This window comes from Callospermophilus lateralis, chromosome 6 (assembly GCF_048772815.1).
Source record: "Callospermophilus lateralis isolate mCalLat2 chromosome 6, mCalLat2.hap1, whole genome shotgun sequence".
Taxonomy (NCBI): domain Eukaryota; kingdom Metazoa; phylum Chordata; class Mammalia; order Rodentia; family Sciuridae; genus Callospermophilus; species Callospermophilus lateralis.
In genome coordinates, this window is record NC_135310.1 from 160033741 (window position 1) to 160056999 (window position 23259).

At 43.4% G+C, this 23259-nt stretch overlaps 6 protein-coding genes across 6 annotated transcripts; 2 read left to right on the forward strand and 4 right to left on the reverse strand.

Annotated features, from left to right (window-relative positions):
* Positions 1 to 1934: 1934 nt before the first annotated feature.
* Positions 1935 to 3098, reverse strand: H1-1 (H1.1 linker histone, cluster member). Its single transcript, XM_076857944.2, has one exon. It carries the CDS (start codon positions 3063 to 3065, stop codon positions 2409 to 2411), a length of 657 nt encoding a protein of 218 aa, XP_076714059.2. The 5' UTR covers positions 3066 to 3098; the 3' UTR covers positions 1935 to 2408.
* Positions 3099 to 5494: 2396 nt separating this feature from the next.
* H3c1 (H3 clustered histone 1) lies at positions 5495 to 6384 on the forward strand. Its single transcript, XM_076857945.2, has one exon. It carries the CDS (start codon positions 5512 to 5514, stop codon positions 5920 to 5922), a length of 411 nt encoding a protein of 136 aa, XP_076714060.2. The 5' UTR covers positions 5495 to 5511; the 3' UTR covers positions 5923 to 6384.
* A 383-nt stretch (positions 6385 to 6767) lies between these two features.
* Positions 6768 to 7079, forward strand: H4c1 (H4 clustered histone 1). Its single transcript, XM_076857946.2, has one exon. The coding sequence runs from the start codon at positions 6768 to 6770 to the stop codon at positions 7077 to 7079; it is 312 nt and encodes a 103-aa protein (XP_076714061.1).
* Positions 7080 to 14102: 7023 nt separating this feature from the next.
* On the reverse strand, positions 14103 to 14435 carry H4c2 (H4 clustered histone 2). The gene has a single exon (XM_076857947.2). It carries the CDS (start codon positions 14433 to 14435, stop codon positions 14124 to 14126), a length of 312 nt encoding a protein of 103 aa, XP_076714062.1. The 3' UTR covers positions 14103 to 14123.
* A 2736-nt stretch (positions 14436 to 17171) lies between these two features.
* Positions 17172 to 17805, reverse strand: LOC143400971 (histone H3). Its single transcript, XM_076857948.2, has one exon. The coding sequence runs from the start codon at positions 17803 to 17805 to the stop codon at positions 17395 to 17397; it is 411 nt and encodes a 136-aa protein (XP_076714063.1). The 3' UTR covers positions 17172 to 17394.
* Positions 17806 to 18042: 237 nt separating this feature from the next.
* Positions 18043 to 19268, reverse strand: H2ac4 (H2A clustered histone 4). Its single transcript, XM_076857949.2, has one exon. It carries the CDS (start codon positions 19246 to 19248, stop codon positions 18856 to 18858), a length of 393 nt encoding a protein of 130 aa, XP_076714064.1. The 5' UTR covers positions 19249 to 19268; the 3' UTR covers positions 18043 to 18855.
* Between the last annotated feature and the right edge of the window lie 3991 nt (positions 19269 to 23259).

A 23259-nucleotide genomic window follows, 5' to 3' on the forward strand; every position in this document is an offset into this window, starting at 1 on the left:
CCACTATCACCTGCTTGTCTCAGGAGGATCCTTGAGACTGTCAGTGAGAATTATTTCAAGTCTCCTCTTCGGTATAGACACTGATTTGACAATTCTGTGGTCACAACATCAATTAAAACAGCACACTCTTGAAGCTGGGAAAGACCATGGAAGGAAGCATCTTTCAGACGATTTTGACTGTGCCCACCAAGAAAAGCATTCTTCTCCAAGGTACAGAAAATGCATGCCTGTCCCCAACAATCTAAACACCTAACACCTCATTTCCAGGATGTGCTTTCTCTAGGGTGTTCTGTTTCAATACATTCCAAACAGGCTGAGATCTGTAGTGTGAAAAATGCTGCTTGAATCCAATCCCTTAACTTTCAAATAAGAATACAATATAAATATAATTTTTTATTTGGATTTATTCATGAAAAATGTCCAGGGCCAGTTCCCCTGCCTCCCTGATATGGATGCTTTGGGAATCAGATCTTCCCCCTTTCTCTAAACTCTTCCCTACTTTAGCTACCCCTTGGAGGCCTCACCAAATCCCATGGCTTTAAATACCATCCACGTACCAAAGACTCTCAGATTTATGACTCAAATGAAGTCCATCCTCCCCCAGAACTTCTCTCCTCCAGACCACCAGTGATTCCATGCTGCTAATCCAAGAAGTTACTCTTGGGCATCCACACTTCCGACCACAGCAGTGGATGCAGTTGATTATCCCCTGTTCCACTCAGAAATCTCACAAACTGCAGTTTCTGATTTTCCCTTTCCCACCTCCACCAGTGCACACTTGATTCTCTCTTATAGAGAGAAAAACATCTCACTCTTCTGGTTAAGACTTTCAGCACATCCAGTTTGAGGGCCTAGCATTTAAGAAAGCACTAAACAAACTGAAATCCTACCAACGCATAAAGAAAATGTAGCAACCAATCATCATTGTTTTAAAGTAAAATAAGACTGGAAGGAAAGCAAAGATAATGCGGACACCAAAAATTGATATTAAATGTCATCTTTTTTTCGGGGGGAGGTGGGTACCGGGGATGGAACTCAGGGGCATTCAACCACTGAGCCATATCCCCAGCCCTACTTTGTATTTTACTTAGAGACAGGGTTTTACTGAGTTCCTTAGCACTTTGCCATTGCTGAGGCGGTCTTTGAACTTGCAATCCTCCTGCCTCAGTCTCCCGACCAGCTGGGATTACAAGTGTGTGCCACTGTGCCTGGCATTAATAAATATCATCTTAAAGGACACTTAATATTATGTTAACTAATATTATGTTAATTAAAACCAAGAACTATAAATTTAAAAATGCCTTTAAAATTATTATTCTGCTTTACTTTGTAGATTTGTAGCAAAAGTTGTAAAAAATAAATTTCATGATGTTCACGTTGAGGAAAACAAAAAAAGGGTACATTTATTTTGTTATTAACTATGAGACATCCATAGGGGTTTTATTTTGAAGAGAAAAGAAAAAAAAAAAGTAGAATTTCAGAAATTGGTAAAAGAGCTGGATACAAGATATCAGCACACTTTTTCCCTCCCAGCAGTGAGATCTAAGAAAGCAAGAACTCTTATTCACATTAAAAACAAAAAAACAAAAACCAAAAAACAAAAACCTGTAAATGAATTAGGCATAAATTTAAGACAAGTACATGGAGTTCAGGAGAAAAAAAAAAATCCTATTATATAAATGATAAATTATAAATGTCTTATTTCAGTTTATTGGGAAAATGGATGAAGTATTTAATAAATGGGTTTGTAACAGCTGCCCATCCTTCTGGGAGAATGTAACTCATATTCTGTGTTCATAATATAAATTCTAGCTGGATTAGAGACAGTTTTTTTTTAAGATAAAACAAACATCAAAAAAAACTTTATAAAGAAAATGTAGAAAGACTGCAAACTCAGAGTAGTAGTGTATAATTTCTTAACCCAAACTGGAAACTTTGAAGCCATAAGACAAATTTATTATTAAAACAATATTTTAAAAAACCCACATACCCAATACAAGATTTTGCATACAAATGGGAAGCACATCACAGGAAATAAAAACTACAGCACAGGTAATGAGTGTTTTTTCACTGTTGTGACCAAAACAGCTGAACAAAAAAAAAATTTGGAAAGTCTCTTTGGAGAGTCTCAGTCCATAGACGGAGGGGCTCCACTCCTTGGGGCTAAACTGAAGGTTCAGGGCGAAGAGCGTCTCCCAAACATATACTCACACCCACCTCATCCCTAAAAGGGGCTTCACGAACCAATTAGGCTAAAGCCCTCATAACCCAACCAGCTTACGTCCAGAATTTTTCTTACAAGTTAGATCGGTGTAAACTAAGGAAACTGTATCAAGCTCTTTTCCTGAATGACGTAGGTGGCTCTTAAAAGAGCCGTTGGGTCACTGGAAAGTTTCCAGCCAGGATTCTCACTTTTTCTTGGGGGCTGCCTTCTTGGGCTTGGCAGCAGTCTTTGGCTTGGTCACCTTCGCCTTGGCCGCCTTGGGCTTCACCGCCTTGGCCTGGGCAGGGCTCCTGGCCACCTTCTTTGGCTTCACGACCTTGGGCTTCTTAGGGCTCTTGGATGGCTTCTTGGCCATCGCGGGCTTTTTTGCCTTCTTCGGAGTCTTGACATTCCTCTTGACCGCGGCCCCCGAGGGCTTTTTGGGCTTCTTTGAAGAGCCCGAGGACTTGGCCTTAGCTGCCGATTTTGTGGTGCTGGGCTTGGCTTCCCCGGAGCCCGCCTTCTTGTTGAGCTTGAAGGAGCCGGAGGCGCCGGTGCCCTTGGTCTGCACCAGGGTGCCCTTGCTCACCAGGCTCTTGAGGCCCAGCTTGATGCGGCTGTTGTTCTTCTCCACGTCGTAGCCGGCGGCCGCCAGCGCCTTCTTGAGCGCGGCCAGGGACACGCCGCTGCGCTCCTTGGAGGCGGCCACGGCCTGGACGATAAGCTCGGACACTGAGGGGCCTGCAGGCTTCTTCTTGGCGGCGGCCGCGGCCTTGGCGGGCTTCTTTGCCTTCTTGCCCGCGGAAGGCTTTTCGGGGGCGGCCGCCGGAGAGGCTTGAGCGGCCGGCGCCGTCTCGGACATGGCGACTGCGACTAGAGAAGAGAACGGGCCAGACCTGGCGGAGCGGGAGGCCGGCCGCGGACCCGCGCGGCGTATTTATAGAGCGGGGCTGCGCCGTGATTGGCGCTCGCAGGAGCCCGCCCCTCGCACCTAGCCCCGCGCGCCGCGGAGGGCCTCGCCCGTCGGGGGGCGCTGGACTTCCCTCGGCCGGCTCTAAAGCACCCGTAGAGCCGCCCCTGAGACTTGGTGCGGTGGACGCTGTAGGCCGAGCAGGGTCGGGCAGTACTGTCTACTCACACCAAAGGGTGTCACTTCCCTCTCGAAAAGCAGCCCCTTTTGTGGGAGAGGGGTGCCGTTTCTAAGCGAAACAATCAAAAAAATCCAAGGGGCGTCCCTTGAAACTGCTAGAAGGTGCTCTGTCCCTAATGCTCGCTTCCCACTTTTTAAACTATGCAAAGGATCGTGTATTGGATGGTGGGGGAGCTAGGAAGGCGAGGCCTGGCCTCAGGTTCAGGACCGGCTTTCATCCCTGCTGTCTGGTTTCTTAGCAACGGAGAAAAGCTGTCTGGTGCACACCTTGCACATATTTTGGTCAAGGTCCGAGTCGTGGGAAACTCTATAGAGTTCACTAAACCCTGTTACCATACTCCGTGTGTGGGGAACAGTCTGAAAACAGTTTCTTCAATCGCAACTTACCCCTGCTGCCCGGCGCGCTCCTCTGGTTCTGGGTGCCCTTTCACCCTCAAACCCGAGGTCTACGACCTCCGCCCACTGGCAGCCCAGAACGCCCATCCGCCCTAGCAACCCAGACCTGGGCTCTCAATGGAGCCTGGGAGAGGCGATCATTAAACGCAGGAAGGACCAAGCCGTCCCTGGAAGGCGTTGTATCAGGAAGTTAGGTCCCCTTTGTGTGAAAACAAGAGGGCACACCCTGAGGTAAGATTTCAAGGCAATTTCCCTTTAATTTGTTTGACAGTACATAAACTTCAAAAGCAACTGCATGATAAAGCGATTTAACATTAAGAACTAATGGCCACAAGCTAAAGGGAGAATGAAATACTGTTAAACTGTCATCCTTTCCTAAAACACTGCCCTGGGTAATGGCCCGAGGACTCCGGGGAACAAGGCAGTGACTTCTCATTCCCGCCGTGCATCCTTGCAGTTTTCAAACAAGTCCGCACTGGCCTAGGGCCCCTGAGATTTCCCCACTATCTTTAGAGCACGAGATAATGTAATCGTCCCAGACTCCTACTGTGTCTGTCCATCTTCTTTACTGCCTCGAATTTTATTAAGAAGCTGTTTCCAAATACATTAAGTGATTTCTAAGAATTTGGAAAATCAACTGGAAACGGAAGTAAGCATCTTACTTTGAAAGGGTTAGTAAATTACAAAGTGCACGTTCACAAGAAAGACTTAAATTTTTTTTTTGTTAAGGAATCTTTGAAAAACATAAGCCTTTCTTAGTGTAATAAACAAAGCATGTAATAAAACGAAGCTTTTAAAACGGAAAGACTACAAATTCTCAGACGCATAATTGGTTTCTACACTGCTTTCACATTCAAATAATGGTTTGTGTTTGTTTCCACTGTGTTAAAAAGGGCGGCTTCAGATTAAATGGCACCCCTCCACACAAATGAAGGATGCTAGATGTGCTTTCTAAATGGCTACCAGAAAAAAAACAGAAAAAAAAAAACAATGAAAAGGTAGAAGCTTCTGTTAAAACAACATCCAACATTTTAATGTTTGAGGCACAATTTGCAAGGTTAAATTATGCTCTTTGCACTGTGGACTCCAGTTTCTCTTGGTCGAGGTCCCGCTAATGTACATGGCGGCAGCGCTGGAGTGGCAGCCACCGCCATTTCTCACCTGGCAAAGCGCTAAGTATAGAATTCAGGAAAACATTGATCACCTGACAAAAAGGACTCCTATTACAGACTCGTTTGGGAGAAATAATATTATTTACTTTACGAGATTATGCTTTTGCAGGTTTCAACGAAGGCCTTTGGTCAACTAAAACATTACTAAAGGAGTCGCTTTTTCAGACACTAACCATGAATCGGGTACACGGCATGAAACGTACAGAACGTTACGGGGGAGCGGGTTAGCAATGTTCACTTAATCGTAACACTCCCCAGGAACTGAGGGTTAAACAGATTGGAGAACTACTGTAGCATGAAAATCGGGGTCTAATTTATAAATAGATAAAAGTACGCTTTGAGATTATAAGGATCAGATATAAAAGACGAAGAAAGTTTAAAAAAAGAAAAAAAACCTGAAAACAGAGGGTATAACCGAGTAGCCAATGAAACTGCATTTTTGGGACAATTTTAAAGTAAACCAATCAGAGTCTGCTACGTAGGGCAAAACATTTTTAATCATCCAATCGCTGCACTTTACATACTATAAATATTAGTAATGCAGCTGACCGACATTTCCTTTGCTGTTGGGTAGGTTCAGCTTTACTGAAATGGCTCGTACTAAGCAAACCGCTCGCAAGTCCACCGGCGGCAAGGCTCCGCGGAAGCAGCTGGCCACCAAGGCCGCCCGCAAGAGCGCCCCGGCCACCGGCGGCGTCAAGAAGCCTCACCGCTACCGGCCCGGCACCGTGGCGCTGCGCGAGATCCGCCGCTACCAGAAGTCCACCGAGCTGCTGATCCGCAAGCTGCCGTTCCAGCGCCTGGTGCGCGAGATCGCGCAGGACTTCAAGACCGACCTGCGCTTCCAGAGCTCGGCCGTCATGGCGCTGCAGGAGGCCTGCGAGGCCTACCTGGTGGGGCTGTTCGAGGACACCAACCTGTGCGCCATCCACGCCAAGCGCGTCACCATCATGCCCAAGGACATCCAGCTGGCGCGCCGCATCCGGGGAGAGAGGGCGTAGTTAAGTTTCCAGTTTCATTTTTGCCAAAGGCTCTTTTCAGAGCCACCCACATTCTCAGATAAGGCAGCTGTAAAGACACTTTAATTACTTAATGACACTGCACTTTGCCCCTTGTTTTATATGCCATGTGAGTTTAATGGACATCAGTAATATTTCAAAGGCTAGGACGGCCGAGTTTAAGCACCACATCCCAATCCTAAACTTAAAAGAAATTTGTTTTTTAGCTCATAAATCACCATGAGAAAGACTGATTGAAACAAAGCGAATCAGTGGGTTAATTCCCTGATGGGATTAACCGAGAGGCAACTGAAGGTCGGTAGGGAGTGGCTGGGAGAGGTGGGCTTTGGGGTATCTCATGCGAGTCACTTGCCTCCACCACACTCTGCCTCATCTTAAGCCCCAAGGAATGCAGCCGGCTGTCTAAGGACTGAGACCTCTGAAACTATGAGCCATCTAAATAAACCTTTCCTCCCATTAAAAAAAAAAAAAAATATGGACAGACTCCAGACCCACAAGCCCCATTTTTTTCACCACATAAAGACATTTAGAATTTCTCACTTAAAATGTTTTTGCAGTAAATGAATTTACATTTAAATGCTAAATTAGTTCCGGAAAGCATAAAGAAAGCAAAGACCAGAGGTAGAGCTGCCTTGGCGCCTGCGGCTTCCGACTCCCGGGGACTAGGAGGAGGGCTTAGGGGAGGGGACTGTAGACGTCATGTTTCCCGCCCGCGCGCTTTCCATTCTTTACATTTGCTAGGGGCGGAGAGGAGGGGCGAGGTAGGTATATAAGGGTCGGCTCTGCGCGGCATCCTCACTTGGTGTTGGGTTTGAACTTCGGTAGCCATGTCTGGCAGGGGCAAGGGTGGAAAGGGCCTGGGCAAAGGCGGCGCCAAGCGCCACCGCAAGGTGCTGCGCGACAACATCCAGGGCATCACCAAGCCCGCCATCCGCCGCCTGGCCCGCCGTGGCGGCGTCAAGCGCATCTCGGGGCTCATCTACGAGGAGACCCGCGGCGTGCTCAAGGTGTTCCTGGAGAACGTGATCCGCGACGCCGTCACCTACACGGAGCACGCCAAGCGCAAGACGGTCACGGCCATGGACGTGGTCTACGCGCTCAAGCGCCAGGGCCGCACCCTCTACGGCTTCGGCGGCTAAGACGCTTGGTTTTCACCGTCGCTTACGTTACTCAATCAAAGGCCCTTTTCAGGGCCGCCCAACCACTCAAAGAAAGAGCTGTCGGATCGCATTGCAGCATAGCCAGAGAGACGCGAATTTAAGACTTACATCCACTTAGTCGCGCCTGTTTGCTAGGTGACTGGGGCAGAAACTTAGGCCTGCTTAAGGAAAATGAGCGGAAAAAAAATGAGTGTAGTGTAAGGAACTTGGCATCAGTTTCCTACGAACAAAGAGAATCATTGCCCTATCAGGAAGCCTATCCGTGGGTATCAGCCAATCAGAACTGATGACCTAATGTGTCTCTGCGAGCCAGAGAAGGGGGATGGGTAGGCTGCTGCTAGGTTTTTGACACTGCAAAGCCGTTTCAGAGCATTTTCTTGTGCATTGAAACTAGATGGAGAGACCATGATCTGCGTTTAGGGAGAAGAGATTCCCCTCTGTATTACACAGACCTTCTCAATTTCCCACACTTTTTCTCCATTAGAGAAGAATTTGTCATGGTTGCGCTAAAAATTCAGGAGTTGCACACAAGGTGGGAGAATTTACGGTATAGACAATGTAAACTATCAATAGAGACAGTTTCCATTTTTTCAGCATGTGTAGACTTATGTAGACCTAGTCTATAGATCTAGATGTATATTTGCGGTGTGTGTGTGTGTGTGTGTGTGTGTGTGTGTGTGTTTAGGTATAGCAGAGGCAGGCAGCATGGGAGGCAGCAGGTGGTTGGTCAGGACAGATGCTGCTGGTCTGTGAATGTCCACGTATGCCAGTTTGAGATGTATGGACTTTGTGGTCAGTCATTATGGCCACAGTTTTCAAGGGTGTTTCTGATGCAGCTGTGTTCATATAACATCAGGTTTCAGGATCCAGCTAGAATAGGGATGTGAACTGACTTGTTATTCGCCAATAGGAAGCATCTTATTCTCATCTGAAGAGACACTCAAACGCTTCTCTCACTGAGTTCCTTAATTTTTGTAGGGGGGTGACTTCAGACAAGGCTGAACGTCTCCTTGATATTGGGGTCCCGTTTTCTACCGGATATATTTTTTTTGAGGGGGGAATGATGAAAGTACCTAGCGTGGCTTAACTAAAAACAGACAATGGAGAGAATTCATAGCTACATCCTGAAGGGTTTCAGGAATTGAGTCAGGAGAAAATACCAGCCTGGTTGGGAAGGTGGTCATTTTATGTCCTTCTTTGCTGGTGTCCTTTAAGAGACACTCAATGTCCTCATGCAATGTGCCTGTGCTATTATAGACAATTGGGATCATCAGTGAGCAAATTAAATTTTACTCTCCTAATGACTAGCCAGTGGAGAAAGACATGTAGTTAACAGGTGGCCTGTATGGAAGAAGTGGTAGCTTCTCTTCTGGTCTGTCTGGCCTTTTTTGTTTGCTCGACTTGCTAATAGGGACATACTCATTTAGTCATAACCACCTCTGCTGTGAGTAGAAACCTCTGAGCCTTCCTCAGTCCTTTCATGCAATTCTTGCTGAATTTACATTCCCCCCCCCCCCCCTTCATCCCTCAAATCCAGACAGACTGCCATGCAGACTGGAGAATCAGGTGTGACAGCACTGGTGGGTCTGGTGGAGGCCTGGGGACTCCTGTGGAAGATTCATGCATACGTTCACTTAAAAACCCTCAGAAACTACATGCCAGACCTTAGCCCTGTTCTAGGCGCTAGGGATACTTCAGGAAGAAAACAATATTTCACTCTCAAGACATTCTAGTCTAATTGGGGGAAGACAGACAATAAAGAAAAAAAGATTATATGTATTATTACAGAGAAAATAGCATGCACACAATCTCACACATACACATGCTACTTTACAAATGAGCAGGAATATATATATATATATATATATATATATATATATATATATTTATATATATATATTACAAAGACTGAGTTGTCAAGGGAGATTTCCCTTATAAGGAGGGTAATTTGAACAGAGGCCTGAATGAAATGAGGACTAAAGACTTGCAGATATTAAGATAAAACAGCTCCAGGGAGGGAAAAAAAAAATGAAAGTATAAAGACTCTGACTCTGGGAACGTCTTGTCCATTTCAAATACAATGAGATCAACTGGAAAAAAAAAAAATGTGATGCAGAATGAGGTCAGTGGATAGCCAGGATTCAGATTTGGTTGGTGTTAGGGTAGCTGGTACAAATATTCGCCAGAGACACATCTTAAGTTCAAGCAAATGTTTACCCGCAAAGAATATTTGTCAAGCTGCCCTTCGGCAAGGCACAGCAGCCTGCTGAAAAAAGTAGTTAATTATATAGTCATATACAATGGAGTAGTTAAAAAATAACCCATCTGGTCCTATATGATTGTTACTTGACATCATTGTTGAGGTTTCATGCTGGGGTCCTGCCCTAGCAGGGTCCAGGGAGTCCTGAAGGATGAGTGGCCTCTGCGAAAAGATAAGACAAGAGTCGTTTTGTTGAAGCAATCTCCAGAGAGAGAGAGAGCTCTAATACAGCTTTCTCTGGGTCATCTTTTATTACAACTTTTCTCATCATTATAGATTCAGAATACATCATTGATTATACAATTTCAAAACTTTGCCAAGACATAACATTTCCTTAACCATAATTAGGGGTATAGAAAAATGTAACATCAATTTACATTTTTATAGGATGTTGTCGGGACCCCTTGCCCGCAAGGAAGACGCAACTCAGGAATCTTCTTTCAGCAGTTTATTCAGGCCTTGATTAAAGTATCTTCTAGTGACCCCCCTCCTCCCGAGCGCCCAAGCACAGCCTAATAAAGCCTCCCACGTACCAATCTTAAGCCGCCACGTGGATCTTTCTCATAGGGTGGCAAGGGATAGCGAGCCAACTCTCCATAAAAGGATTTGTTTACCACAGGCCACAGTGGAAGCCGGCGCCATCTTCTAATGGCGGCCACAATCTACAACAATGGCTTACCACAGGATGTGACTTTTTAGTTATCAATCATTAATAAAATGTGTCACTAATATACATTTTTTCAGATTTTCCCAAGATGTACAATTTTCTTATTAACTAATGCCAAACTACGTAACCAGACTCTAAGTCTCCTAACCTATCATTAACCTTGAAGTTTTGAAGTACAACTGAACTTTTATTTCTAATCTAAAATTCCTATCTAAAAAAGTCCCCTTAAATCTTATACTTAAAATATCCTAAAGTTTATAAACCATTCTTAAAACATATCAGAAACCCATACAGCTAAAAACTTAAGAATTCTAAACCCAAGAATCTAAATAGAATAATACATCTAACATTATTCTAAAAATATGTCTTATAAAGCTACTTTAATTAATTCCTAAATTTATTCTCATAAAACTGGTTGAGCTGCTTTCTCAAAGAGTTTCTTTGTTTCTCAGTCAAGGTGCACTAGTTCTTATATCTTTATAATCTTTCTCAATAAAAAGTAAGTTCTAAACATCAGTTCACTTTCTGCCAATATTAAGTATGCTCATCATAAATCCCTATATGAAGTAAAAGAAGGTTTATAGAAATGAGAAGAATGTATCCTTATATGTCTTAACTTTCCTAAGTGTATAACATAACTTTCCTTAATCAAGAATGAAACTGCATTTGGTGGGTTTTGTACAATGAGCATAATGATTAGGTTTTCTAAGATGCCGAAAATATGGGCTTGGGTTCTAGTTGATATAATCAATGTGGTGCCTAAAATTCTCCTGACCTTTCGGAGAATGATTGTTGTCCATTATCAGTTTTGTCCTCAATGTGCTGAGATAGTAGAGCAGCTTTCTAGTTGTCCTTGATAAGTTGAGGGGTAGCAGAAGAGCCTTCAAGGCATGAACTACCTGTTATGTTCTTGCCATCTGAAATTCAATTTGGTTTGGCATTTAACGTACTCATGCCTCCTGTCAGGAACATGAGCATAAAAATGAAAAGTCCCAATTACATTAAAAAGGGCCTCATGGTTTCGGTTTCCCACCAACCAATGGCTTTGCCAGCCTTCATCCTCACTGTGACCTTGTCAAGACAATGGGAGAGCGGCTTTGCCAGCACTTATTTTCACTGTGACCTTGTCAAGTCAGTGAGAGGGGATCACCTTCGCCAGTTTCAGTAAAATTAGGGACTCTGTGCCTAAAAGGAAGGTCATGCCTGGGTGGGCAGGTGCTGATTTTCAAAATGGAGTTACTTTGGCCCAAGGATCTTACAGTAAGTCCTGTTAGGTGGGTTGACCACATCCTAGTTTGGTTAGTACTTTCCAGATTTTATCACTGGAAGTTCTACATCCTGAGTAACCCCCTCAAACTCAGGCAAACTGGCATGACTTTCACCCTACTTGTGTGACAAGGATACTTGCTTTCATATGAAAAGGATTGAAAGCCGCTGGAGTGTTCTAAGTAGAAGATACATAGACAGAATATCTTGTAAAACAATCATCTTGCTTCTGGATAGAGAAAAACAAAACCCAAAAACTCCAGGGGAGAGGGATCAAGAGCCAAAGTAAAAAGCCTAGTTAGAGGTTACTGTGTAACCTCAGTAGGGGAGGCTCCCACAGTGCCATCTGTCTCTGTTCAGTGTTGTAAAGCAAAACAAACAAACAAACAACAACAACAACAAAAAACCAAACCAAACCAAACAAAAACAAAAAAACACCTATGTGTCCAAAGAACTGAGAAGCAGAAACCTTGCTCAGAAATCAACTTCGCAAATTATTAGGGCTTGATGGGTTATAGACACGGGCTAAGAGTAATGAGAGATGGACTAACAGGAAGGAGGATCCGTCATGTGTTTTCTTGGAATAGACAAGAGATTTCCCAGAACTGGGGCACTACTGCTTTTCATTCCCTTTAACAATGTTGTGTTCTTGCCATGGCAGCGGGTAGGTGTGTCAGTTAGCATGGAGATTATACTGAAGTCTGAGTTCTATTAGAGGTCTATTCAAGTAGCTGTCTTGGTGGTTTCATCCTTGAAGGAGAAAGAGACTCAGCAAGCTGAACCTGCATATGTTTCTGGACAAGATGTTTCTCCAGTGATGAGCATGTCTACATGCAGAGCTGAGTAGAAATCTGACCCAAAGGTTAAGGCAGCAAAGGAGACAGACAATCTGAAGGCAGAGATGCCAAGCCATTCACCCTGTTCCAATCCCCCACTGGACATTTGCAGGTCCAAGAGTCTTTTGAGGAATGGCACTTATAGTGAACATGAAACTATTTCACAAAACACAGAATATTCAAGAGGTGAGACTGAATTCTATTGCCAAGAACCATGAAGAGGTCCAAGGACTGAGCCAAAGTACACAATTGTAGGACAACTTCCCTCTTTAGTGGAGCTGCACTGATTCATTTGAGAGAGAGAGAGAGAGAGAGAGAGAGAGAGAGAGAGAGAGAGAGAGAGAGAAACATCATATGTTATTTATCAGGTTCCTTTTGATGAAATTTTGGCACTTATATTCATTCACTATTATAAATACTGCTGCACTAAATTGGTTTAAATTTTTATTTTAAGCCAGTCTCACCATTTAAAGTCTTGCCTCAGTCTCCAAGGGAAATTAGTTCCAGGACTCCCCCAATCCCCATACCAAAATCTGCAGATGCTGAAGTCCTTTAAGTACAATGACACTGTAGTATTTCCCTACAAACTTCATGCATCCTCCTAAACAGTTCAAATCATCTTTAAATGGTCTATAATACTAACACAATGCAAAAGTGTATTATTTAGGGAATAATGACAAGAGAAAAAGCCCCCACATGTTCAATATTTTTTTTTCCCATCCACTGTTGATTGAGTCCAGGTTTGTAACCTATGAATATGGAGGGCAAACTGTATTTTGATGATGTCTAAATTTTAATCTTCAGCCCAGACGTGGCATTTAACTCCTCAATCTCACTTATTTGACACTCTATTCATGATCAGACCTATTTTCAAAGTAACCACACATTTTTTTTAATTTATTTTTGAAGTCGTCATCAATACATTTCTCAAGTGTTTAATCAAACACTGCAAACCCAGTTGGATTTTCTAACTTGGGCATCTAACACAACCTTGTTGTGCTGTCTGAAATTTTCCTAAAAAATCAACTAGTGGGGCTGGGGATGTGGCTCAAGCGGTAGCGCGCTTGCCTGGCATGCGTGCGGCGCGGGTTCGATCCTCAGCACCACATACCAAAAAAGATGTTGTGTCCGCCGAGAACTAAAAAATAAATATTAAAGTTCTCTCTCTCCCTTTCTCACTCTCTCTTTAAAAAAAAAAAAAAAAAAAAAAAATCAACTAGTGGAGTTTGTAATTTATAACACGAACTGGAATGAGCTAGAAAGAGACCAGTGATCTGTGCATTCTCAGAGGGAGCTTCCTACCCTCTCAGTTGCTTCAAGGTTAGGCCCTGCCACAGGCTGGGCCCTGAAGTTGACAAGAATTAAATACCACGTGGAACACTCCTTAAATTTCGCAGAAGAAAATCTGCAAACTCTGGTCAGGCCGACGGCTCAGGAACCCCAGCCGTGGCTGGAAATGAGCAGTGTCAGTGTCAAGGCACCTTCAAACCTAGGACCCCAGGCTCCAGGTGACTATCAGCACGACCAAAGCCAGACGGACTGCGCCGTGGGGGGAGGACTCGACCAGGGGGAGGGGAGGGTGGAGGCCACTGGGGATGAACAACCTCCAGAAAGGACTTGTCCCCTTCACATGGGGACAGCAGGTGAGGTCTCCCAGGTTCTCAACTGAGACGCGACGGAACCAGAGTGATCTACTGCACTCCCAGAGCAGAGCCTCCGCCATAACATGCAGTTCACAGAGAAGGCGGATGCTCCCTCAGCAATGAGGCAGAGGGTCTGTTCTGCAGAGCAAGTGAACGTCATCGAACTTCACCCCCCAACCTCCCAAAGCCTGACTCCAGCCCAGAGCAGGCAAAACAAGGGCCCTCCGCTAGGCACTGCGCGAAGACAGGGAAGGGAAGCCAATACTGCAGCTCTCTTCACGAGTTGGTGGGCGGCCCTAAAAAGGGCCTTTGGTTAAGTACGAAGGACAAGGGTCGGGGACAGCAGGACGCTCAGCCGCCGAAGCCGTAGAGGGTGCGGCCCTGGCGCTTGAGCGCGTAGACCACGTCCATGGCCGTGACCGTCTTGCGCTTGGCGTGCTCCGTGTAGGTGACGGCGTCGCGGATCACGTTCTCCAGGAACACCTTGAGCACGCCGCGGGTCTCCTCGTAGATGAGCCCGGAGATGCGCTTGACGCCGCCACGGCGGGCCAGGCGGCGGATGGCGGGCTTGGTGATGCCCTGGATGTTGTCGCGCAGCACTTTACGGTGGCGCTTGGCGCCGCCCTTGCCCAGGCCTTTGCCTCCTTTGCCGCGGCCAGACATGGCTAAGGTTTCAGGACTAGAACCTTAGAGGAGTGAAGCTACTCACTGAGGCACGTACCGGCACCACGGCTAATTATACGCCGCCATCGGACCTCGTTGAGAACTCTAAGCGGGAAGCGCCCAGGAGGCGCGGCTGAACCTTGGCTCCGCCCCTCACTGGGCAGTGACCCGAGGACCCGGAGAACTGGATACTTCCGCTTTTGAATCTGTTGCCTTGTTCCCTGTGGTTGACTATGTGGTCTCTGAAGCTGTCGCTTTGCCTACGAATTTCAATAAGGGCTCATGTTTTAATGACAAAGCTCTTGAAAGACCTAAAAATATCGTATTGATAATTTAGATAAAAGCTCTTTTTAAAAAGATCTTCATTTTGTTTCAAAAATGCGGAAGTTGAAAACCCATGAAAGATGTCCTCCCTAAATTTAATAAAAAGCACTATTCTTGGGCTAGGGTTGTGGCTCAGTGGCAGAGAGCGCTTGCCTCACATGAGGGGCACTGGATTCGAACCTCACCACCACATAAAAATAAATAAAGATATTAAAAATAAAGAAAAAACTACCATTCCTATCACGGATAGGAACTAAGGCCAAGGATATTCTGTACGAATAAATCCTGTTGTAACTCTTTGTCTTTTCTCTGCCCAATATACCATACCTCGAATACCTTGGCCTTCTAACATTCAGTGTATAAGTAATTGACTAACTGCTTTGTGTCATCATCTCCCTGTAAGGGTTCTTATACCACATGAAACGTGTCAAATAAATTTTTAAATAAGTCTCCTGTTAATTATGTAGATTTCCACTATGTTGGTTGAACCAGGATCCTAAGATGGAGATACAGTTTTGCTACCCTTTCACGACATTCTTTTTGATTAATAGGGAATGTTTGTATGTGGCCCTGTAATTTTGCTCCCCCTCCTTCATTTGTAAAACAAGTAAAGATAACCGTTCATGGAAGTTTTGTGAGAATTTGAATTAGCAAACATGAGTAAAATGTTAGAACAGAGACTGTCCCAAAGAAATGCTGCATAAATGTGGTTAATTCTAGCATGTTTACTTTACTTTGAAAATATGCTTGAATTGTGATATTGACTTATGCTCCTCAATTTCAGTGTCTTACTACCAGTACAATATCACAGCAGACATTTATGTATTAATGTAGATTTTTAAAAAATGACAGCGTGTAATAAAATAAAAGATATTGTCAAATTCTTGTTTTTAAAAAATTACATATATGTGTGTGTGAAAATACATACATTTTTTTTTTTTTTTGGTGTGTGGGGGGGTCTACGTGTAGTAAGAATCATACCCTTTGGACTTTCCCACAACTGAGTCTGGAATGCAATTCAAATCTCCAGATCACCATAGGCTTCTCCCAATTGTGTTAATTCTCCCTTAAAATGTGCATTAAGCAGAATAAGTTAGACAATTTCATTCTAGAAACTGAAAGGCCTACTTCTGAATTTTCATCTGACCAATACAGCCTGAACTTAACTTCTTTCTTTTCTTGAGGATCCCAAATTGGGTGAGGTTGTGATTCAGTGGTAGAGCACTTACCTAGCATGCATGAGGCACTGGGTTGGATCCTCAGCACCACATAAATGTAAAATAAAGATATTGTGTCCAGCTAAAACTAAAGAATAAACATTTTTGTTTTGTTTTGTTTTTAAAAGCCTCCCTAATCAAAACTGATACCAACAGCATTTACTGTGAACTTTGGTGTAACATCACTCTTTGGTGCTTGGAGAAGAAAAACACGTTTAGCTGAACACCTTGAAATAACAAACAACAATGTGTATTCTCTGTACAATTAGAGGGAGAAAAGACTGGACAGGATCCCCATTGAGGTTTCCAGCTGAACATGAAAATTTGGCATGAAACAATTTATTAAGACAAAAGCACACACATTTATTTCATATAAGTTTTATGAGACAGGTAGGCCTCTAAGTTGAAGAGAGATGTAATAGTGTCTGAACAATGTGATGCAGTTTATGGAATGTAGGGATTATTGTAATTATGTCTGTTTATATAGAATCATCTCAGCTATGACTCCCTACTGAAGAATATTTCTTTTCTCTTGGTACAGGGACAGCATCAGCATTTTTCACAATGAAATAATTTTGGTTTTAGGAAACAGGGGGAAATTAGAATGCTGTTTTTCATCTTCTACTTTTAAGGACCTTGGGCTCAAAATAGTCCTTATGCAAAAGTAGCCAGTCAATGTGGAAATGCCATTCCTGCCAAAATTAAAAACCCCCATTTGCTCTCCAGCCCTCCCAGATCATTTCCCTAATAGCAGCAAGTGCTTAACCCAATATTAAATGGTGGCACTAGTCTTTATTAAAATGTTCAGTAATATTTTCCCTTGAATATGAACTTCTATTATTTAATTTTTAAACATATGCTGCAATTTTATTTCTAAACTGAGATCAATGCAACTTAGTAATGCCAAATAAAAAAGGATTTAAGAAAGCTAAAGCTTGTATTATTTCAAATCTTTAAAAATCAAAAGGAAAACAATTTACAGCTTGGGGAAATTGCTATATGCCTGAAAACGCTCATCAGAATGATTACCAGGTTACCTCCATTTATAATAATTAGGAAACTAATTGGTCTCAGATGACATCATAAATTGGGAGCAAGCCCCACCTAGAAGCATGTGCAAGAGGCTGGCATCAAGTCTTCCATCTACGAGACTGACAAGTGCAAATTCGAAAATTATGCTGGAGTTTTTCTCTGAAGATTTCAAAGCACTGCAGAAGATGTCAAGTAAATTAAGACTGAAAGCAGAAGCCGTTTTTCACCCATGTGGAAATATAGAAGCTAAAGGGATGATAGTAAATAGCCAAGTTGGAAACAGTAACTGCCATTCTTAAGCGTTCACAGCTGCTTTCCTTGTAACACTTAGGTGGCTCTGAAAAGAGCCTTTGGGTCATTTACACTAGGCCAAAAGCGTGTTGCTTTTACGCCCTCTCTCCCCGGATGCGACGCGCCAGCTGGATGTCCTTGGGCATGATGGTGACGCGCTTGGCGTGGATGGCGCACAGGTTGGTGTCCTCGAACAGCCCCACCAGGTAGGCCTCGCTGGCCTCCTGCAGCGCCATGACGGCCGAGCTCTGGAAGCGCAGGTCGGTCTTGAAGTCCTGCGCGATCTCGCGCACCAGGCGCTGGAACGGCAGCTTGCGGATCAGCAGCTCGGTGGACTTCTGGTAGCGGCGGATCTCGCGCAGCGCCACGGTGCCGGGCCGGTAGCGGTGAGGCTTCTTGACGCCGCCGGTGGCCGGGGCGCTCTTGCGGGCCGCCTTGGTGGCCAGTTGCTTCCGCGGCGCCTTGCCGCCGGTGGACTTGCGGGCTGTCTGCTTAGTGCGAGCCATGCGGAAAACCGAAGGAACGTCTTCACAAACTACTGTGAACGCTAAAAGCCACCCTTCCTTTTATACAGTCAGATTACTGACTATTGGGCCCAAGAAATTCAAAAGTACCCGCGCTTTTCCTGGATTGGTTCATCTCCTTGCTGAGGTCTCCGGATAAAGAGCTGCCTACAGGTTGATGCACAAATCCGACACCCTGCTCTTCCCGGTAGCTATTTTCACATTCTTTTATTTATTTTATTTTATTTTTTATTTTTTAATTTATTTATTTTTTTTGAGTCTGTGTCTATTGTAAACGAAAGTATTGTACCACAATGTCTGAACAAGACAACACACAGATCTACACGGGAATACCCAATAAATGCTGGCAAAAGAAAAAAAAAAAAAACTATTAAAATGTCTTGGAAGCCATTTAGGGAAACTGGTGTGTGGGTTTCATTTGAAATGAAATTTTACCTGGGCATGGCACTAGTAGGGTGAACATTGTAAAAATTGACTTTGTAGGATTAATTGCTTAAAGTTAATCGCTAAGTTCATTTTGCTCTTCATTGCTTTATTTGGGTTTTGATTTACACTGAGGATAGAACCCAGCACCTTGAGCATGTTAGGGAAGTAGGGAAGTGTGCACTGAGCTATATCCAACTGTTTTTGTACTCAGGATTGACCTGAGGGGTGTTTTATGTAGAGCAGTATTCCCATCTGTTGAGGGAATACTCACTTGGTTAGCTATTCAACTTGCCACACACAGCGGCTTATGTGAAACAGGAAGGGTCATTGTGTTATTTCCTTCTCCCCACAGTAGTCAACTTTGTGTTTCTGCAAAAGGTTAGTATTCCCGCGGCACTACGTTTTGCTGTGTATAGCTTTTCCCCCACCTTTAAAAACTACTGAGTAACCACTAGGGCCAACCAATTTTCTTTTTAGAGCCTAACTAAGCATAACAGCTCATTTCACAGAAATAGTGGGTGGCTCTTAAAAGAGCCTTTTGTTTATAACCTTGATAATTTTTCCGGCTCATGGAAAACCGAAAGAGGCCAGTGAGTTACCAACGCCTTATTTCCCCTTAGCCTTATGGTGGCTCTCGGTCTTCTTGGGCAGCAGCACCGCTTGGATGTTGGGGAGGACACCGCCCTGCGCGATGGTCACGCGGCCTAACAGCTTGTTGAGCTCCTCGTCGTTGCGGATGGCCAGCTGCAGGTGGCGCGGGATGATGCGCGTCTTCTTGTTGTCGCGGGCCGCGTTGCCAGCCAGCTCCAGGATCTCGGCGGTCAGGTACTCGAGCACCGCCGCCAGGTAGACGGGCGCTCCGGCCCCGACCCGCTCGGAGTAGTTGCCCTTGCGCAGCAGCCGATGCACACGTCCCACCGGGAACTGGAGACCGGCGCGAGAGGAGCGCGTCTTGGCCTTGGCACGAGCTTTCCCGCCTTGCTTGCCGCGTCCAGACATTTTAGCTTAGTTTAAGAAAAACGAAAGGTTCTACAGAAAACGCAGGTAAAATGCCATGAAGGCCTGGAAATGAGACATATTTATACTGATTGGAGGTAGGCTGTGCGGAGCTCTCCTATTGGCTAATGGGAAATACCCAATGGGCAAACAGAATTTGAATCCTTCATTTGCATACAGCTCTTCCATCTACTGTAAGGCTTGTGTTTTATCCAATCACCAATCATACAGGATGAGCCTTACTTCAAAACCAATGATAATTGCATCAATTCAATTTTTTTTTTTTTCTTTTTTTTAAACCAACTGTGGGCTGGAGTCTTTCCGCTCATTGTTGACTTTGGGCCACTCGTTCCTTTCCGGAATTGGGATTTATAATTTTCCAAAGGAATGGGTTCAGAACCTTTCCCAGAAGGCCAGGAAAATCTACTTCTTAACTTCACTACGGGGAAGAGGGAGGAAGGGAACACATGATTCTTCATCACAGCCCACCTCTAATTTCAGGACTTGAACAACGAAAATGGGACAAGGACTGCATTCTAGATGCTAGAGAACTGATGGATCTTAAAAATTTATTTTCCTTGCCCAGGGTAACACTGACTATCACCTCCTGACTGGAAAAAAAACTTTTGCATGATTCTCCACTACCATTCCCAACCTTCCTGCCCTTGAAATTTTCTCCTTTGGTTACAAACAGAATATTCTGCTTATTTCTGAAACCTCTCCACCAATCTCTACCCCCTTGTATCTTTAAAGTTGATAATTGACCAACTAGAATTTTAGTTGAGAGGGAATACTTTCCCAACACTCTGAGGGTTTGATAATCAGTCTGTGAAATAAATAGACAACATATTAAAGGGTATGTGGGTTATACAAGAAAGAAAATGAATACTCAAAAGACCAGTGAGCTCTAGAAGCTGCTATACTCTTCAAGGGGGCACGGTACCTCGGGGAATCTGATTTTGAGGAAAGAGATAGGGGTCCTCAGGATACAAGATAGTCTGCTTGGCGCTGTGTTGACCTCCAGTCTCTTCCATGATATATGTCATCTTCCCTGTTTGATAAGATTCCTAAAGGAAATTTATGACATCCTCTTTAGGCAGGTAAAGTGAATTCATGGAAAAACTGATTTTGCTCTTCAACAAGTGCCCTCAGTTGGCCATAATCAACTTGCCCAAGTGGAATGCTTAAGGATATTATTTCCTGAATCCTTTCATAACGTTGAAGCTCATAAATAAATATGAGGAGTCTCTAGGTCGTTCTAAGAAATGAGAAAATACACACTATCTAGCACAGAAATACTCAAGTGAGATTAAACAAAATGAAACACTATTATAAATATGACTATGATTCATTAATTGTAAGCTCTCATGTCAAGGAACATAAAAAATCAAAAAAAAAAAAAAAAGATAGCTAGGAGATAAAGTACTGTTTTCCATTTTATGTCACATTAGACAGGAACGGATGGCACCCAGTTGGAGGGGGATCATTACTTCTGAAGGCTCAGATCCAAAGATCTACTCATACTCAAAGAACATAGGAACAAGGACTTGGGTGTGAGAAATCTGCCGCCTGGGGATGTTGCTTAGTGTTAGAGCATTTCCTAGCATCATGTGTGAACCCCTGGGTTCCATCCCCAGCACTAATTAAAAAAAAAAAAAAAAAAGAAAAGAAAGAAAGAATGAAAAGAAAGAGAGAGAGACAGACACTAACTTTCATGAACACATAATCCTTGGGAGACAAGAGATGGCAGGTTCATGACCAGTCTGGGCAATTTAGAGAGACCCTATCTCAAAATAAAAAAATAATAAGGGTTAGGTTATAGTTCAAAGGTAGAGTACACCCGGGTTGATTACCCACTACCTGGAAGGGGGGAAGGAAAGTACAGAAAAATAAATGCTGATCTATTCTTAAGTCACATTTGTCACTGAACAACGATTTGACCCAGGGAAACTGGCAGGAGAGTAAAGGTGCTCATTTTCTCTTAACAGTTTGTCTTCTCTCAAATCTTCTGATATATGACTTTCAGTTTTAGAGTTCTATTATTTTTAATGACTGTCTTCACTTTCAACGGCACCAAATATATATTTAAGATATTTTCCTAAAAGATTGACAGTCTTTTGAGAAGTGAGGACACACACACACACACACACACACACACACATATATATATGATGATCAAGAAGCAGTATATCATTTGCATACAAAATGAAGATTTGAGGGATATATAAGAGTACAAGAAGGAGACTGATCACCGTAAATTATAAAAATCAATAAAGTTTATGAAAGACACATGTGTTCAGCATTTTTTCAACATTCATCTGATAGGACCTGCTAAATGTCAGTGACCATTCTAGGTGCCTGAAACATGGCGGACAAAGCTGAGAGCAACCTGGGCCCTCTGGGTACTAATGTTCTTGTTGAGAAAGCTCACAAAAAGGTAAAGGTGTACATGGTACAATGTAGAGTTTTTTGTAATGCGTGGTGTGGAGAAAAATATTGGAAGGAAAGAAGTTGGCATGAACGGGGTGGGGAGGGCCACCATCAGCAAAAGGAGACATTTGAGTTCAGATCTTATGGGTGAAGAAGCCAGAATGGTGGGCTAATTAAATACTTCAGTATAATGTCAGGTATATTAAAAAACGGAGGGATGTCAGAAGCCAATGGTCAGAAGTTACGCTTGTTAAATTTCCTGAACAAATAGGCTTTTAGCTGGAGCAATGGAAATGTACAGGGTTACATAAAGATAGAAGCCAACATTAAGGGCTGATTCAAAAACCCAGACTAGAAGAAGGAGTGGAGTACATGCAGCCATAGCATCAGGATTCTATATTGATGCAGTCACAGATGAAACAAACAACATCTTCCACTGATGCACGTCATCTTGAGTCCGATAAATCAACAAGCACTTGGCATCTGATATTCAGGAAATAACTTGATGAAATACTGTCATCAAGATTTTCAATGTCAGTAAATTCTAAAGATCTTTGGGGGAAAAAAATGTGTGATTTAGGATTTAGAGAGATATTGGGTGTCACCTGTTCCATTCAAATAGGACAGAAAATGTAGCAATAATGACTCCAACCCCATTAGCAGTGAAAGCAAGACATGGTTTGCTTGAAATAAATATATATTTTTTCTTTAATACAAGCAATGAAAATATGTGACTTTACATCCTTGGGGGGAAAAAATTCCTTCCCTGAGGTTATTACACAGGAGGAAAATTTTTTCCTCTACTGATTCTTGGTTGTTGGTTTTGTCCTATCAAAATAGATAGACAAGATAAAAGCATTTCAATTTATTTAATTTTTTCATACATGGCATCGAAGCCTTAAGAAGCACTTGACCTACACACATAAGTTGGACAGAGTAGGAAACTGTGAAAACAGGACAAGACCAAGCAACTTAGACTAGGGCAGAACTGACGGGGAGATGAGGGTTAGTTTAGCAAGGCTGGTTTTTACAGAGTTTTTTCCACATTGACTCCCTGATACCATCAGAGGATAGGAATATCTTCTTTCTCTAGGTACAGGTAAGAAACTTTGCACATGGGAGTTTAACATGAGATAAAATTGTGCTGTCTTCAAGAGCCTTTAACTCAATTTTCCAGGTTAACATATTTTGAGGTGATAAATTCCAAATTCCTTCGGTCAATTAAGGGCTGCTTTGAGACAATCCAGAAGGCACAAGTCATCCAGCCTCTGTGCAAATGTCACTCTTGTGGCAGTAAATCTAGCTCAACACAAGGAAACAGAGAGGACTACAGGACTAGAAGTGGTGATAATTTGGAAATTAACTTGAAAATAGGAGTTGGAAATATACTCTCCCGTATCATGACATTGAGATAATACATAAAGATTATTTCAAAAGCGTAAAGACATTTAATTCTTAATTAAGGCAAAGTAGACCACTTTCTTCCCATTTCTTACTAAATAGTTAAATATCCTTAGCTGGCCATACTGGTGCACACCTGTAATCCCAGATACCTGGGAAGGTGAAGTAGGAGGATCACATGAT